The sequence below is a fragment of the Primulina huaijiensis genome, chromosome 16, assembly GCF_012295235.1.
Source record: "Primulina huaijiensis isolate GDHJ02 chromosome 16, ASM1229523v2, whole genome shotgun sequence".
NCBI lineage: Eukaryota > Viridiplantae > Streptophyta > Magnoliopsida > Lamiales > Gesneriaceae > Primulina > Primulina huaijiensis.
The window spans coordinates 1,661,993-1,679,048 of NC_133321.1; the positions used below are offsets into that span (position 1 = coordinate 1,661,993).

General features: G+C 37.2%; 1 protein-coding gene and 1 long non-coding RNA gene across 2 annotated transcripts; one reads left to right on the top strand and one right to left on the bottom strand.

Moving 5' to 3' along the window:
- The first annotated feature begins 7,657 nt into the window (after positions 1-7,657).
- LOC140960774 (protein transport protein SEC23 E-like) lies at positions 7,658-16,054 on the top strand. The gene is made up of 12 exons (XM_073419044.1): positions 7,658-8,572; positions 8,767-8,940; positions 9,857-10,018; positions 10,552-10,694; positions 12,100-12,175; positions 12,251-12,420; positions 12,510-12,591; positions 13,403-13,480; positions 13,790-13,951; positions 14,070-14,333; positions 14,588-14,692; positions 15,433-16,054. The coding sequence occupies exons 1-12, from the start codon at positions 7,814-7,816 to the stop codon at positions 15,583-15,585; spliced, it is 2,328 nt and encodes a 775-aa protein (XP_073275145.1). The 5' UTR covers positions 7,658-7,813; the 3' UTR covers positions 15,586-16,054.
- On the bottom strand, positions 11,220-12,135 carry LOC140960775 (uncharacterized). The gene is made up of 2 exons (XR_012172256.1): positions 11,441-12,135; positions 11,220-11,374 (listed from the first exon to the last, which is right to left on the bottom strand). It is a non-coding gene; the product is annotated as an uncharacterized lncRNA (long non-coding RNA).
- Positions 16,055-17,056: the final 1,002 nt, after the last annotated feature.

The window sequence follows — 17,056 nt, forward strand, 5'->3', positions numbered from 1 at the left end:
CCTTTCATCATATACATATACATTTTTCTTTTTATTGAATTCAGATATTCAATTGTGACTTTCGTATCTGTTGTAGGTCAATGGATCCATCTATGTATAAACACGGTACCGGGTGACGGGGACATCAACGACACTCTCACCCATCAACTGAGCCTTGACCTTACATATCATCATATTATCGTATCATCGTATTAGTCACAATTAATTCATCTCCTTCAACTTTTCATATTTCCATCATTTATAAAAATTCATGCATATATAAATTAGGGATATATTATTTTGTCAATTTGTTTTTGTTGAATCAGACTACCATCGTTCTAATTACTTAAAGAAGATGGTAAAATCCTAGTTAGAGATATATCATTTTGTCAGTTTGTTTTTGTTGAATCAGACTACCATCGTTCTGGTTAAGAAAGTCGTTTTTATGTCTGATTGGATAAGATGGGTCACACCATCTCCTAAGTTATACTTATTACAGATGTGATTTCATAATATTCTCATGTTTTCCAAAAAAACACACTATCCATTGCATAAAGAAGTGACACAATGTGGTCCAAGTGTGGTGGAAAAGAAGAATTTTTTGTTTTGTTCAGTGGTGGAAAAGAAGAATTTTTTGTTTTGTTCACTTTGCTAGAGTCAATCTTTTTAAGCCATAAATCCTACCCCTAATATATATAAGTCCATTTCGTTCTTTTAATTTCATTTAACATATAATAATAAAAAAAAAAGAAAATCTTATGGATCATTGGACATTTTTATTTAAATCAAGGATTTCATGTACAACTCTAAGTTACTCTTATCTGTGTATGCAAATCTGTTTTGTGTGTGTAAATATATTTTGAACAGAGAAAAACGAAAAAAGTTTTCAAATGCTAGATCTAAAGACAAATGTGCATAGACAGCTAACTGTGCAACAATAATATCTCATTTTAAATAACAAGCACAATTCTGAAACTTATGCATATGCAGGTGATATGGCTATCCCCATCAATGAAAGGTAGCGGCTGGGCACAATGATGGAGGTAGGCTTCCCAGGGTGGTTCCAAATTGACGTCCAATTATGATGGCAAAAGGCATATCAGCAGCATATCATAAAGCATAATAGCTCGACATCAACTTTAAGTGCATGGACACAAATAAAAGGGAGGAAGGAGTAAACTTTCCAGTATTATATGACTGCCCATTAGTAACAACATTTGTTCCTGAAAATTGAAAATGAATTCACAAAATGAAACTTTTTTACTAATAGTAACAATTTAAAAAGGAAAAGAAAACAACTAAAGAAGTGCATCTCCGTGGGGAACAATTTCAAAGGCACCATACCGAATGGCTCCAGCTGAATTAAAAGAATTAAAGGAGCAACTTCAAGAATTACTAGACAAGAAGGAAATTCGACTCAGTGCATCTCCGTGGGGGTCCTTTTTGTAAAGAAAAAGGACGGGAGCATGAGGCTATGCATTGACTTTAGGGAGTTAAACAAGATCACCATAAATAATAAGTAACCGCTCCCGAGAATAGATGATCTTTTCGATCAGCTAAAAGGATCCAAGGTTTTCTCAAAGCTCGATTTAAGGTCAGGTTATGATCAGTTGAAAATCAAAGCAGAGGATATACACAAAACCGCTTTTAGGACTAGATATGGTCACTACGAATTCACGGTAATGTCTTTTGGTCTAACAAATGCTCCTGCAGCATTCATGGACCTTATGAACCGTGTATTCAAGCCATATCTTGATAAGTTTGTGGTTGTTTTCATAGATGACATCCTGGTTTACTCATCAAGTGAGGAAGAACGTAGAGAACATCTGCGTCTCACTTTGCAGGCACTACGAGAGAAGGAACTCTATGCCAAATTCAAGAAGTGTGAGTTTTTGTTAAAAAGTGTGGCGTTCTTAGGCCATATAATCTCTGAATTAGGGGTGTCAGTGGACCCTAAGAAAATAGAGGCAATCAAGGACTGGTCTCGACCAAAAACAGTAACCGAGGTAAGAAGTTTTCTGGGTTTAGCTGACTACTATAGAAAATTTTTGGAAGGATTTTCTTCGATAGACATTCCTCTTACTAGACTTACTCAGAAGAATTCAAAATTCATTTAGAATGAAGCATGTGAGAAGAGTTTTGAAACCCTGAAGACGAAACTCGCAACTACACCAGTGCTAATTCTTCATGAGGATGGCAAGAACTTCACCATATACAGTGACGCTTCAAAAGGAGGGTTAGGGTGTGTGCTTATGCAAGAAGGACAAGTAATTGCATATGCACCACGGAAATAAAAACAGTATGAGCAAAATTACCCCACTCATGACCTTGAGTTAGCTTCAATCGTATTTGCGCTCAAAATCTGGAGGCATTACCTTTATGGAGTAAAATGCGAAGTATTCACTGATCACCAGAGCTTCAAGTACATATTTACCCAAAATGAATTAAACATGAGGCAAAGAAGGTGGACGGAACTTCTGAAAGATTATGATTTATCAATCAATTACCATCTCGGTAAGGCAATTAAAGTGGCAGATGCTTTGAGCCGAAGAAACATTGAGAAAGTAAGCTTATCTTCTCTATCAGCGCAACCATGTCTTCAGGAATCGATCAAATTAAAACAAAGCCAAGATCCCTCTATCCTCAAAATTAAAGAACACATTCAAGAAGGAAAAGCTCCAGAATTTCAGATTGATGAAAATGGTATTCTATGGATAAAAGGACGGTTATGCGTGCCAGACATCGATGGGATTCAGGAAAAAGTAATGGCCGAGGCACATAAATCAAAATTTTCAGTACATCCAGGGAGCACCAAGATGTACCGAGATCTGAAAAATAACTATTGGTGGAATGGAATGAAGAAAGACGAAGCGATCTTTGTTGTAAAATACTTAACCTGTCAACAAGTCAAGGTAGAACATCAACGACCTGGAGGACTGCTGCAACCACTAGAGATACCCAAGTGGAAGTGGGAACAAATCTCCATGAATTTAGTAGTAGGACTACCAAAATCCAGGCAAGGTCACGGTGGGATATGGGTAATCATTGACAGACTAACCAAATTGGCACATTTCTTACTGGTTCAAATGAATTACAATTTAGACAAATTAGCTACCTTGTACGTGGATCATATAGTGAGATTACACGGAGTTTCGGCAAGCATATTATCTGACAGAGATCCAAGATTCGTATCACGATTATGAAAAAGTTTTCAAAAGGCTATGGGAACCAAAATCACTCTCAGCACGGCCTATCATCCTCAGACTGATGGCCAAACTGAAAGGACGATTCAAACCCTCGAGGACATGTTGAGGGCATGTGCTCTATATTTTCAAGGAAATTGGTGCGAGCAGTAACCCCTGATAGAATTTGCTTATAATAACAGTTACCATAGCAGTATTGAAATGGCTCCGTATGAAGCATTGCACGGGAGAAAGTGTAGATCACCTTTGTACTGGGATGAAGTCGGAGAAAAAGTTATCACTGGACCTGAACTTGTTCAAATAACCATTGACAAAGATGATATAATCAGAGAAAGACTCAAGACATCACATGATAGACAAAAGAGCTAGGCAGATTTAAAGAGGAGACAGTTGGAATTAGTAATCGATGAAAAGGCGTATGTTAAAGTCTCTCCTATGAAATGAGTGGTTCGATTCAACAAGTCCGGAAAGCTAAATCCCAGATATGTAGGACCATTCGAGATACTGGAAAAAGTGAGAATCCTAGCCTACCGACTAGCTTTGCCACCAGATATGTCAAGAATTCACAACGTTTTCCACATCTCACAACTGAGGAGATACGTCCCAGACCCGAGTCATATTCTCAAAGTTGCACTGTTGATGATTGAAGGACATCTGAATGAAGAACTTAAATATCAAGAGGTCCCTATTCGAATAGTGGACACAAAAGATCAAATGTTGAGACACCGGACAATCCCATATGTCAAAGTGCAGTGGTCAAATCATACCGAATGAGAAGCAACCTGGGAACTAGAAGAGAAGAAGCGCACACAATATCATCATCTATTCAAAAGATCGAGCTGATCCAAGTTTCGAGGACGAAACTTTCAATAAAGAGGGTGGGATGTGAGAACCCGGAATTTCCAAAACAAATCATGTAAGAAATAAAAACTCGAAACTAAGCTTAAACTAAGCTCAAAACTTTCATTCTAACTATAAAACTCAAAGATGAACTTAAATTTTTAGCTAACTTGACTCGAGGAAGTAGCTCCGAAGCTCGGAGATTAGCTCAACGAGAAGCTATGCTATAAGAAATCGCATCAATCAAAGAATCGTCATCGGAGAAGTAAACCCCCAGCTCAAGGATTCAATCTTTTAAACCATGTTTGTCCTAAAATAGACCAAAAAGGAAGCTAAAGGAGGAGCTAAAGGAGATGACAAATTTATTATGTAAGGAATGTCCTTTGAGTTGATCTAACCCTTGGTGCTTGAGTTAACCTTGACTACATTTACTCATTTGCTTGGGCTTCAAGGTGATAGGCCATGGGGGAGTTGGGGAGTCAAATTTCACCTATAAATAGGACCCTTACATGCATAAGAAACCATACCAAAAAGCCTCAAAGAAATTCGGCCAACTCCCCATCCAAGCAATCCCTCGGCCGCCGCTAGCAAGGAAGGAAGAGGAAGTCTCGTGCTGGAGTTTCGTGTTAGGAATTCTTGTCGACTTCATTCAAAAATGAAACTCTTTTTCCAATCGCCTGGAAGGGACAAAAGAAAACTGTTAAGTTTATTCTGAAATTCGATATTCTTTGATTCTGCCGATTTCTGTCAATATTTTGAAAAGTTCTATCCGAGAAATCTGAGTCTGAGTTACACTGTTCAATTCGAGTTAGATATGGAACGATAATTGTGACTCTGTTCTGGCCCCCATCGGTGGGTATAAAATCGTGTTCTGTTTGTCCCCCATCGGTGGGTATAAAACCGTGTTCTGGCCTCACCCCTTAGAGGACTAACATATTGGGGACAATTTGACCATAGAAAATGAGAAGCGTAACAGTGTTTTGTTTGTTCTGATTCGCTTATGATCTGATTCTGATTTACTCTAAAATGTCTGATAGTCTTTGTATAACTTGATTCGGTTCTGATAAGTCTAATTAATAAGTTTTGAAAGTTGTTAAAAGGATGAGTTAAAACTTTCTCTATAAGTATTTATTTGTGGAAATCGATCGGCCCCCACTTGCTGAGTGTTTCCCAAAACGCTCACCCCTTACATCTCTTCCCAGATAAGATTGAGGAGCAAGTGAATGATGAAGATCAAGAAGCATTCTGGGGTTGGTGAACGCATCGATAAATCCATGATCAAAAGTTGTATTTCCTTTGTATTTATTTCGCTTCCGCAACTCTGATGTAATTTTCAATTGTCATTGTAAAGACAATATTTATTTATGAAAAAGACTGGTTTGTTTTGATACGAGGCTTATTGTTTTCAAATAATTGTTAAACAATGCTGGATGTCACAGTCGCTTTGGTCTCGGGACGTGACAATCGTGTCATCATGTCATCATATTAGTCACAACTACCTCACATTCTTCAAAACATGTCATCATATTCATCACTTAATAAAACCAAGCATATACATAAATTTTTTCTTAAAATCAAGCATGCAACGTATTTTTTCATAATTACATAAAGATTCATATACATGATAACATAAACATTTAAAACATGACATATCGTGTTTAGGGCGCTGCCAAGACTGCTAATTCAACCCGGGTGCAAAATGACTATTTTGCCCCTGGAAACCCTAAATGACTATTTCACCCCTGAACCTCAAAATTTCGACCCAAAACAAACTAAACTCCTTAAAACACCTACATGACCAGCCTCTAAACCACCCGTTCCAGACCACTTATGACCCACGAATCACGCCTGGAGGTTGCTGGAAATTTCCAGCGCGTTACACCCGCAAACTCTAATGCATTAAACTTGCAAAACCTTCGACCCTAGACCCTACCAGCTCGAACCAGCCTTGGACCAACTATTCCTAGCCCACCTTAGGACCCTCCTGGACCGACCTAACGCAAGCTCACAGCCCCATGCATGCCGCAAGACAGCCACACCCAAGAGTAACCAAAAGAACCCCACCTGCGACCAAACTTGAGACAACTCGCTCGATGGGATTTGTGGTCAAGTCCAGCAGCGTTCGAGCCATCTTAGACCATGACTCAGACAAACCAAGGTCTGGTCCAAGGCTAGGAACGGCCCTTGCACCGCCGGCTCGCTAAAATCCTTCGATCTAGCCACTCCCGACTCACGCAAACAAGAAAAACCCTACGGCCTTCGCTAGTGCTCGACCTCCAACCGACTCCAGCCCTTTGACGCCATATCCCACACCAAGAACAACCCTTTAACTAGCAGCCATGGCAGCCCCTTGCACCAATATCAAGAAAATCGTGAGTCATGATCAAAAGTATGCAATTCTTTCATGTCAAACCATGCCAAAAACATTGGTACATGCTAGATCAAAGGTTTCCTTATGCAAATACATATACATCAGCATACATAGCATGAATGATGAAAAAAAGAATGATACAAGGCATGCCTTAATGTTTATGTGCTCAAAAACTTGACAACCTTTGCGAAGAACGCGCATCGAAGAGGCGGGGAAGAATTTTTCTTGAAAGCTTGAGAGAAAAACCAATGGTGGCTGCTGATTTTCAAAGGTGGAGGCTGCTGAATGAGAGAGTGGGGCAGCCAAGAATGTGTATTAGGTTTAGGATTTGATGAGGTCATGTTTAAGTAGAAAATTTGTGCACTAACGGGTCCTAATTAAAAATTAAATAGATTAAAAGGGTTTTGGGCTCACTAAGCACTAAAATAAACCCATCAAACCCAATAACACTCCCGAAAAATATTTTGTTTAGGTACGTTTTTGAAAATATTGCCCGAACCTTAAAAAAGTTCTCTGAATCGTTAAAATTTGCGTATTGGCTAAAAACTATGACCCGACGAGTAAAAATTCCCAACCAAGGTTCATTTTCAAAAATCATCCTTAATTACACCATATATTAACTAACTAAAAATAATTATTTAATAAAAGCATTTTTCCTGATTATCTCCGATCTCCGTTATCCGTTCGAGCGCGAAATGCAACTTAAGACTCTAATGCATGAAACTTTAACAACCAATGAAATACACATTTAACAATGCAATACTCATGCAAATGAAATGCATAAAAATAGTAAATCACATATTTTAAATAAACACCCTAGATTGCATACAGTCAGGTTACGTAATTCGAAGTTCTTAGACCTTACAAAATAAAAACCCAATAACTTTTGTAAAATAATCTCTAAAATTTTAAATTTTAATATAATCTCTAATTTTTTTTTTTTTTTATAAAAAAGCCAAATATTTTATATACTTCAATTAATTATTGTTAGCTATATCAATTAATTATGAAAAAATCAATAATTGTTTTTTAGTTCATATTTAATTATTTATTATACTTTAGCAAAAAAATAAATTATCAAATAAAATCTACACAACATATATTTATTTTTTCTTGGAAAAAATATAAATAATCATATATTGGAATATAAATCTGACTAAGACACCTCGATTCAGTGAGGTGCCCTTGCCTAGTACATATATAAATTGGATGAAACTTATATAATATTGATATTCAATAAATATAAATATACGTATATATAACACACACTGAAATTTTTTGATTGCCCTCTCTTCCTTCGATCTTGTGATCCCCCTTCCTACTGTCGGGGATCGCCCAAGTGCAAAAATTTTCCCCAAAAATCGTCAAACACACCGCCCAATTTCGAATTCCAATTCCAATTCCGTAGCTCTTCTCACTGATGGCGGCGCCGGAATATGCTCAAAGCGATCCCGAAGGTATTGAAGGAGTTCGTATGACATGGCTCAACTGGCCGCGGTCCAAAGTCGAAGCTTCAAAATGCGTGGTTCCGATTGCCGCAACGATCCAGCCAATCAGACCTCACGTCGATCTGCAGGCGGTCCCGTATCCTCCTCTCCGATGCAAGACTTGCACCGCCGTGTTGAACCCGTTCTGCCGCGTTGATTTCACTGCCATGATTTGGATCTGCCCTTTTTGCTTCCAGAGGAATCATTTCCCGCAGCAATATTCGTCGATATCGCAGACGAACATGCCTGCCGAATTGTACCCTAATTTCCCATCCATCGAGTACTTAATCCCTAACTACCAGAATTTACCGAATTTCAACCCTTCCCCTATTTATTTGTTTGTTTTGGATACGTGCATGCTGGAGGAGGAGCTGGATTTTGCGAAATCGGCGCTGAAACGAGCGATCGGGGTTCTTCCGGATAACGCGTTGGTTGGGTTTGTGTCGTTTGGTACACAGGTGCAGGTGCATGAATTGGGGTTTTCGGAGATGTCCAAGGTTTATGTATTTAGAGGGTCCAAGGAGTTGACAAAAGATCAGGTCTTGGAGCAGTTGGGACTCGGGGCTCCTGGTGGAAGACCTATCAGACCAATGGGTGGTGGTGGTCCGAGCCCTATGGCGGGAGCGACTCCCAATGCTGGCATCAATCGTTTTTTATTGCCCGCTTCTGAGTGTGAATACTCATTTGATTCGGTGATTTAACTACTTTATAATTGCGGAAAATTTTGTTTCTATTTATATGTGGACTCTGTTTGAATTTTAACTGTGAACCAGAAATAAAAGATTCTTACTTTACGATAAGAAGTTTGATTGTTTTGAGGAATTTGAATTTTGGGCATTAGATTTTGATCCCTGTATTGTTTTATTTTATTTTTTTTGCGGTGTAGTTGCTGGATGAGTTGGGAACAGACCAATGGCCTGTGACACCAGGAAACAGGGCATCGAGGTGTACAGGAGCTGCATTGAGTGTTGCGGCTGGATTACTAGGTGCATGCACTACAGGTATCGGTGCCCGAATTATCGCATTTGTAGGAGGTCCATGTACGGAAGGCCCAGGAGCGGTAAAGCCTTAGACTTTATATGTTTAGATTGGAGGTTGTAGTTTGTTTTGTTATAGCATCATTTACCGTTTCAGTGATGTATAGCCTTTTTTGTTCTTGTTTCTCAATATAAGTTTGTGATTAGCCGACCGTGACTGTGATATGAATTTACACTGAGATTCTACGGAGTAATTTTGGTTGCATGCTGGACACACTGCATAAGATATTTTTTATTTTCTATTTATTGGATGAATATTTTGAATTTTGAGACTCAGCTATTCATGAGCTGATGCAGAAGGAACACCACATTTTATAGACTCTGTGGTCTCAGTGTTCCTGGAATTCACTAACAAATGATTCTTAATCCCAACTAATTTCAGATCAGTTCTGTAATTTACTTCTCAGTAGTTTACTCTAAAAAAGCAGTTGACTTGTTACCTAAGAACACGTAACATGTTACATTCCTTGAAATATTTGCCATTTAATATCATCAATCGCAATTCCTCTAGTGCTTGATATTGATTGAACTTGCACTTGCTACTTATTTTGCATTTATTAGTTGCACCTTTTTTCCCTAAGTGTTGGGATTTTGAAAATTTTGGCTTTTCAATTTAAGTTTGCATTTAAAACTTTGGGACATCTTTGATTGAAAAGTGTGAGTGATTAAATCATTAGACCAGGAACATATTTTAGCAATTTATACATTTTTCCATATTCTTTGTTTTCGTTAGGCGTGTATGGTATTTCTGTACAGTCGCGTGACCCAGGATTTCTGTATTTCTGATATCTGTTTAAATTATTGTCCATAGTCTTAAATGATCATTTATTTTGATATTCGCTGCTATAAAAAATCGTTCTTGTATTAAGGCTTGACATTATTAATTTGATTGATTTGAGCTATTGAGCAAGTGAAAATACATGGTATTTTTCCTTGCAGATCGGATCTAAAGATTTGTCTGATCCAGTTCGTTCCCACAAGGATCTTGACAAGGATGCAGCACCTTTTTTTAAAAAATCTGTCCAATTCTACGAGCAACTTGGAAAACAGCTGGTCAATCAGGGGCATGTATTGGATGTATTTGCCTCTGCCCTTGATCAGGTGTGTTCTTGTCAGCTCAAATGGTTTGGTTCACCGTTGTTATCTACGCTTATGCTCAATTAGAGTATAGGAGAAGCATAATTTCAAAGAAAAAAATTAAGTAAAGGAGAAGCCGAGAAGGAAAGTTAAATAAATTCTAACTTCATTCTATACGCTCATTGTTGATGAATTGTAGATCCATGGAGCTGGGCATAAGTACTTTTTTTATGTTGTTTTTCTTATTATTATGGTGGAAGATTGTCGTTTGTTAGATCTAGGGTATTCTGTTTCACAAGGTTATTTACCGAAATGGATAAACGAGAAAATGTTTCACAGTATGGGACTTTATTATTTTTTTCATTATAGCATAAAAAATTATTGTGACCAGTATTTAGGGTCCCAAAAAACTTGACCGACCTCTGTATTGTTGACCTGTATACAGTTTCTGGACCCATTTAGGATTTTTGGGGCATCAGACAAGTGATTTAAGATCTGCTTCATTTTCAATCACAGCCCTCCTTTATACTGATCAATTTACGATTTAAGTTTTTCAGGTTGGAATTGCTGAGATGAAGGTTGCCATTGAAAATAGTGGTGGGCTCGTTGTGCTAGCCGAAAGTTTTGGCCACTCTGTTTTCAAGAATTCATTCAAACGTGTTTTTGAAGATGGAGAACAGAGTCTTGGTCTCTCATTCAAGTCAGTTTAAGAAATTAGAAATGAAAAACTCGTTTTACTTTCATGTATTTTTTTTCTGATTTTGTTCTTTTTTCGGTAAAGCCATTCTTGGTGTATGGACAACCTGAATAAAGATCAGGTGCAGAAAATTTTAAATTCAAAATTCATCTGCGAATTTGCAACGTAATGTTTTTCAAGAAACAGACTGTAGGGAGTTAGTAGCATGATGTTGATATGGAAGAAAAAGTAGAAATATCAAAAGAAAGAAAAACTAGTGGTTTGTGGTAATTATAACAAATATAGACAAATTTGTGAGGCTGGTCTGTGTCAATCTAAGACAACTTAAATCCCAAAAATTTAAAGGCAGACACCTATATTCGCCAGTGAAGGCGGTTTGCTGGTCAACGTTAATCAAATAGGATGAAGTGCATGTATCAATGCAAGAGTGTTGATCATTTTCTTGTAAACTTATTTATTTGTGGCTTAGCCTATGCACGAAATTTTCTTTTTAGGGGTTGTTTTATGTTAATTTTTGAAAGTCTGTTCACAGTAGGAGTAGCCGATACAGCAAGGCCCATAAGATTTAACAGGGACCTATAACTTGAGTTTTTCCTTTATTACTGGATTTTTTTTAATGATAATGTGTAGCCATCTCTTGTGTGAGTGTTACTTTGTACCCAAGTTATTTCCATGTAATGCTACTGATCAGCTAACTCCTAGCACTTTGTACCCAAGTTATTTCCATGTAATGCTACTGATCAGCTAACTCCTAGCACTTTATTACATCTGAATGTAATTTTCTTGATGCCTCTTGAAATGTTGCTGACCCTTATCCAAGGATTCTAGCTCAAGGACACATCTCATTTATTAGGTTACCCATATGTGGATATTTTATTAGTGTTTTGGGTTGGATTTAAAACATAATAAATGAGATAGTGTTTCCACTTTGGTTATTACTTTTATAGTAGAGAGAAATATGCATGAATTGCAATTGGCTTGTCATATTAATGTATGTCAATGTAATGCATAGGCAACTTCTGAAATTGTAGTCGCGATGCCACTATCTTGTTAACCTCAGGCTGTATTTCAATATCTCTGTTATTTTTATCTTTGATCTCTTACCATTAACTGAAATTTGAGCTGATATATCAAATGAGTTCTCTATTTGAATTTTATAGACCCTGTATTTTTTTAAAAGGGGAACCTTTGTTTGGTTTGCTTGTTCTTGATGTGTATAATTTGGATCTTATATGATAGTGTTTCCACTTTGGTTATTACTTTTTCTTGTGAACAAAGGAACCATCAAATTATGTGACTAGGATCAATGTCGTTTTTTTTGTTTGACGTTCATCTAATTGTTTTGTGTATCTTGACAAAGAGATTGTATCATGAAAATAAATATTACTGATATTTGCTTGGTGTTTAGTGGCTCACTTGAGATTAACTGTTCAAAGGATATAAAAATCCAAGGGATCATTGGGCCATGCTCATCACTAGAGAAGGTTTGTTCTTTCCAAGTTCAATAAATTCTTTTGAGCATGCTGTCATTTACCACTTCTGATGAGGAACTGTTACAGAAAGGACCTTCAGTTGCCAACACAGTTATCGGCGAGGGGAATACTACAGCTTGGAAATTGTGTGGACTTGACAGAAATACTTGCTTAACTGTTTTCTTTGATGTTTCTTCTAGCGAAAAGTCTGATTCTTCAGGAACAAATCCTCAATTATTCATCCAGTTCCTTACGAGGTATGTCAAGAATCTTAAGTACTTTCCTTCTTGGAAACAATGTTGTCCACTGCACTACCCTCTATGTCAACTCTCTCTTCTGGTTGCAGTTATCAGAGCCCTGATGGCCAGATGAGGCTAAGAGTCACAACTGTTACTAGACGATGGGTAGATAGTACAGTGGGCAATGAGGTAGGATAAATATTTGTTTCTATCTGATGTGCTGTGATTTTTTTTTCTTGTACAACTTTCAGAAAGATCTTCAATAAAATAAGTGTGTTTTTTAAATATAGGATGTTTCGTGGCTGTTCCTTGTTTTTTTTTTCTTTTTTATTGTTATTAAAACAATTGATGGATGTTATTAAGAAATATCTTCTTCATATTTTGTTGATCTCTTGTTTGCTCTGTAATCCCCCCCCCCCCCCNACTCCCACCCAAACCCAAGAAAAAAGAGGACAACAAACACGTGCAAAAAAATGTTGTGTACTCTATTGAATTGGATGGTGTTTCTTGGTTTTATTATTATGTATTTTCGGTTGGAAATGCAAGTTTGAAAGAAATTGAATGGGACATGTTTTTTCCTGTGAGATTCAAACAATATATTGATCCAGACCTCATTGTCATGCACAGAAGGCTTTGTCTCATAGCTTGAAGATAGTACTCACACAACTTAATAGAAAAAAGAAAAGAAAAATAGAGTTGATAATTTCTCAAGCATGCATGGCTGTTTTAGATGTAGGCCTTTAATTGCTATATTGTCCTTTTTTGGTCTCTGTATTCAACTCGATCAAATTTGTAGCGCCTTTTAATTGTCTTATTAAGTTCAGAGTATAAGGAGAAATCCCAATTCGCTTTGAATCCATCTTCCTGTACGACATAGGCTTGTGATATCATATCACGTTAGTTTTCCTACCCTGTTTTTTTTTCTCCTTTAAATAATCTTGGGGTGTTTTCTCTAGCAAAATTTATGAAAGTTGCTTTCTGATTTTTTTGGTGCCTGCAGGACTTAGTGCAAGGTTTTGATCAAGAAGTTGCTGCTGTGGTAACTGCTAGATTAGCTTCTTATAAAATGGAAATGGAGGTACGGACATTATTGTACTCTGTAGATAAATCAGATAAATATGGCAAACACAAATCCCCAGCTTCTGGTGTATCACTGCAGTTTTGTAGCATACTGCATCACTTAACTGTGAATTATGTAGTATGCACATATATCAGTACTTTATATACGTTTTATCTAAATGCTGCTGAGAGCAAATTATGCATAAGCACAGTTAGTAAGCGGCATTGTTAAATTAATATTGGGGTGAGATCATCCCAAAAGTTTTGTACTTTTAAATATAATGTTGCATTTTTACTTTACTTGCTGTATCTTGTTCATGATTTTCAGGATGGATTTGATGCCACAAGATGGATAGATCGGAATCTAATTCGCCTATGTTCCAAATTTGGTGATTATCGTAAAGATGATCCATCCTCATTCACCTTGAATCCTGTGTTTTCTTTGTTTCCTCAGTTTATGTTTAATCTGCGAAGATCACAATTTGTACAGGTAAATTGATTGTGTGGTTTTTATTTTCCTATGCCGTTCTTTACTTCTTTTCATTATTAGTGATAAAAGTGTTCTTTCAAATTTATTTGGTAGTTTCTCTTTCTTGCTTTTATATTAGGTGTTCAATAATAGTCCGGATGAGACTGCTTATTTCCGCATTTTGTTGAATCGAGAAACTGTGAGCAATGCTGCAGTGATGATTCAACCATCATTGATATCTTATTCCTTCAATTCGCTCCCTGCACCAGTTTTGCTGGATGTACAATCAATTGGAGCTGATCGTATTCTCTTGCTGGATGCATATTTTAGTGTAGTTATTTTTCATGGAATGACAATAGCTCAATGGAGAAACATGGGATACCAGAATCAGCCAGAGCATGAGGTGTGTTTTTATTCTTTTTGTTGGTCTTGTTGTTGACGGTGAAAATTTTTCGTTCTTTGGGAGTGCTGGTGCTTTCATTTGCGGGTGTCAGCTTTATGAATGTGATTGTTGTGAAACCGGGTATTATTTTTTTTGGCTCTCCATAGGCAGTTATGAAAATAGTTTCTTCTATTGAATCTTTTTGATTTCTTTTACATCTTTGAAATCTGTCTTGAAAATTTTTCATGAGATATACCTCCTTTCCCTTGTCATAGGCTTTTGCACACTTATTGCAAGCTCCACTTGATGATGCTCAGTTGATAATTCGCGATCGATTTCCTGCACCAAGGCTTGTAGTTTGTGATCAGCATGGCTCGCAGGTAGCCTTTGTTCTTAAATTTTGTTTAAATGTGTGGTTTGATCTGTCTGTGTATCAATACATTTACCTGTTAGTTAAAATATTTGTCCTGGACCACAAATTGGTTGTCCTCAAATACATATGTTTGTGAATCCTAGCTTCTAGCAAACTTGACCATTTAGGATTTTAGCTGGGAACATGCTGTTAGCTCTTTCTCTACTCGCAGGAGTGTTTTTGTTGTTATTCTCCTCTCATATTTGGGCTTTTTTGCTTTGGAACTCAGTTCATATCTTTAAAATGCAGTCATTTTGGAATAAATGAGGCACCCTTGGATTCATCTAAATTATCTTCATTATATGTAAAATCTTGGTGAACGTAAAATATGCATCTCTTCAATCCTTGCACGTGTCAACCTTTTCATATTGGATAGCTGGAGAGAACATGTTTGGCTTTGCTGTAGCAGCTTGAGGAAGTGAGAGGCGCCTCCGAAACCCAACCACGCCTCCTAAAACATAAACAAGAAAAAACCTTCTATATGTCTTGAAGGAATTGAGAAAATAGAATAAACCAGTATGACTGAAATGATAAGAATTTGTTATGCCTTTCTATGCATGTCTCTAGTTATTTCTTATATGTAGAATGCCTTCTGTTGTTTTCATGTGAAAAATTTTGATGTTGCCAGAAAAATTGTTCTTCAGAAACTGGCTATCTTGAATATGATACTTTCATGTGTTTCTAATAATTGGAATGCCATTTTGACAGGCAAGATTCCTGTTGGCTAAGTTGAATCCATCTGCCACCTATAGTAATGCAAATGAGATGATGGCGCCTGGCTCTGACATCATCTTCACCGATGATGTTAGCCTTGAAGTGTTCCTTGATCATCTTCAGAAGCTAGCTGTCCAAGGTTCTTAAAAGCATGAAAGACCTGGGATTCAATTACTTTGTATTAAATGGAAATTCAAGAGTGAGTTTACATTTCTCTCCCACCCTCGTGCTCCTTCGGCGGCAAAATCATAGTCACTTTTTGCAGTCTACGTGCAATGGTAATTAGACTTTCTATTCTTGTGGGGTGTGAGAGGTCTTCCTTTGAAAAGCTTAAGGGGGCTTGATGAATTTGTAGTATGGGAACGAAATAGTGAGTTTTAAATTAAGAGAAGGCGCCCCCTCTCTCCCCCCACCCCTTTTCTTTTTTTTTTTTAATATGACAGAAGGGTTAGGGATATGTGTATGGATGGATTGCCTTTCTTTACATGTTTTGCTGTAATTCTTTCCTCAACTTCAGTTTCCTTTTGTATTGAATTTTTTAAGGATGTGGTTGAAACTAGATGTCATTCTACATTGCAAAAAATTGGACATGTATGGATGGATTGCTTTCTTTACATGTTTTGTTGTAAATCTTTCCTCAACTTTAGTTACCTTTTGTATTGAATTTTTAAGGATGTGGTTGAAAGTATACGCCATTCTACATTGCAAGAAATTGGACTTCGTATTTGTTCATTTAATGTAAACATCCTCCTATCGGCACTCGTCAAAAAATAAAATTATCGAATAATTTGCGATTCGAACATGAAGTCTTCCGAGTCATGTTTTTGGCTTCTTGTCATTAAAATAGGTAAAAAGGTGAGTAATCATATGACTACACTGGGCATTTTTAAGATAAGATACACATCAAAGTAAAGCAAAAAAACTACACTGAGCCTCCGGAGCATGTACGTAATAAGTAAACATCATAGACTCACATACAATCTTGCTTCATATGCTCTTGATATCCCTCAATCACAAGTGAACCATCTATTCAAGCTCAAGATAACATCATTCATCGATCCTACCTTTGAAATTATTATGTCTCGAATACGAAGGATTTGCTTAATTACAGGAGATTCTTCTTTAAGCCCATTTCATTCCCAGATATTACCAAAGTGGCTATAAGTGTGGCTCACCCATTTAATCCAGAGACAATCTTTTTTAATATGTATTTTCCACAATGTTTTGGCTAATAACGCATAATTCCAAGCTTTCAAATTTTTCATTCCCACTCCCCATCATCAACAGGTCGACACACCAAGCTCCAAGAAACAGGCGGACTCTTGGTATGCCAAACAAATTTCCGGCATAAAGCATAGATAGCATCTATAATATAAATTGGGAGTGGAAGGACCGATAACCAGAAACAATCCATACCTTGTACCACTGACCTGATAAGCTCCAGCTTCCCAGCGAAGGAGAGAGATTGATGGGGCCATGATCTGATTTTGGCAGCAATGTCATCTACCAAGATGCTATAATTAGAAGTTCTCAGTTTTTTCAAAGCCAACGAGATACGAAGATATCTGAATGGTAGATCGTCGAGGTGGAAGTCTGTGGTGTCAAGAATATGTTGTCG

Bases quoted from the DNA above. Each gene is read 5' to 3' on its own strand.
- LOC140960774 (XM_073419044.1), top strand. From the start codon at position 7,814: ATGGCGGCGCCGGAATATGCTCAAAGCGATCCCGAAGGTATTGAAGGA. The intron at 10,019-10,551 runs GTGTGTTCTTGT...TAAGTTTTTCAG, and splicing joins TTGCCTCTGCCCTTGATCAG to GTTGGAATTGCTGAGATGAA. The intron at 14,334-14,587 runs GTGTGTTTTTAT...CCCTTGTCATAG, and splicing joins AGAATCAGCCAGAGCATGAG to GCTTTTGCACACTTATTGCA.